The sequence below is a fragment of the Trypanosoma equiperdum genome (genome assembly GCF_001457755.1).
Source record: "Trypanosoma equiperdum strain OVI genome assembly, contig: ctg_1944, whole genome shotgun sequence".
NCBI classification, from domain to species: domain Eukaryota; phylum Euglenozoa; class Kinetoplastea; order Trypanosomatida; family Trypanosomatidae; genus Trypanosoma; species Trypanosoma equiperdum.
Window position 1 is genome coordinate 3,583 of NW_027123998.1, and position 1,202 is coordinate 4,784.

At 34.6% G+C, this 1,202-nt stretch overlaps 1 pseudogene across 1 annotated transcript; it reads left to right on the forward strand.

Moving 5' to 3' along the window:
- The first annotated feature begins 684 nt into the window (after positions 1-684).
- Positions 685-1,143, forward strand: TEOVI_000755900:pseudogene (annotated as a pseudogene). Its single transcript has one exon. A coding segment is annotated over exon 1 (459 nt).
- Positions 1,144-1,202: the final 59 nt, after the last annotated feature.

Genomic DNA, 1,202 nt, shown 5'->3' on the forward strand with positions numbered 1-1,202 from the left:
GAGGGCAGTAGTAGTAATAAGTATGATAATAATAATAATGATAATGATGGTGATGATGAGAATAATGATAGGAGAGTGTTGTGAGTGGCCATGTAGTAATATTAAATGAAGGGAAAGGGAGAAAAGTAAATAAAAAACAAAAATACAAATACTTAAAACAATGGTAAGTGCGCAATGAGAGTACGTGATTCATAAAGCTACTCTGATAGGGGTCTGGCGGCGAAACTGGATGGGTGGTATATATATGTCAGAAGAAGGTGATTAAATTATTATTATGCAACAGCATTGTAGTCAACTATTTGCTCCAAATTACATAGCAATGCATAGTGTTCAATTTTGTATAATGTGGATAACAACAGGAATAGCGCAATACACGCAGTGTGTGGCACTAAAAGCACACGGAGGTAATTTATAAATAAATGCAGTATATACGCGCTGAAAATTAAGCTACAAACACTGTGCATACACAATTTAGCAGTTGCAGCAGAACCAAACAAAGGTGCTGTTTATATATGTCGACACTTTTTCCCCTACTAGACATCCTAGCTGACCCCACTGACTTCTTTCCTTAATGTTTTATGTAATTTTCTAACTCATAATAAGCTCGCCTTAGTATGACAATAAAGTCCTATGAAGTATATAGGAAGTATTAACGGAGCACTGTGTTGTTTACCGTTTATTATTATGAGTATTAATCTACTCGTGTCGTTATACAACTTGTTTGGTGACGACGAATCCATTTCACTTGAAATCGTTGACGATGAGTATATGAAATTTGTGTCAAAGGGTGTCAGGAATATTTGGAAAACTGAAGATTATTTGGTTGTGGCTGGAATACCTTCAATAGACAATAATGAAAGATTAAGAAGGAGGAACTTACAGAGAGAAACTTGTTGGAGTTATCCTGAAGTGGCAAGAAGATCAAATAATTTTAGTGGGAAGTTACTTATAGTATATGCTCTTTCACCTCATACAAATAACAATTGCGTACTCAGAGAAGTTGTTGGAGAGAAAGGATATTTAAACAAGGATGTTATTATTTTACTTTTATGTGATGTAAATCCAACAACAAATAAAAGATTGGGAGATTCTGGTAATTGGGGATGGGAAGCAGAACTCACTATGAGTAGAAAAACATGTCTGTGGTTCAAATTCGCAGTAGAAATATTCAAACCAACTAATCCATATATAATGAAAGCAGA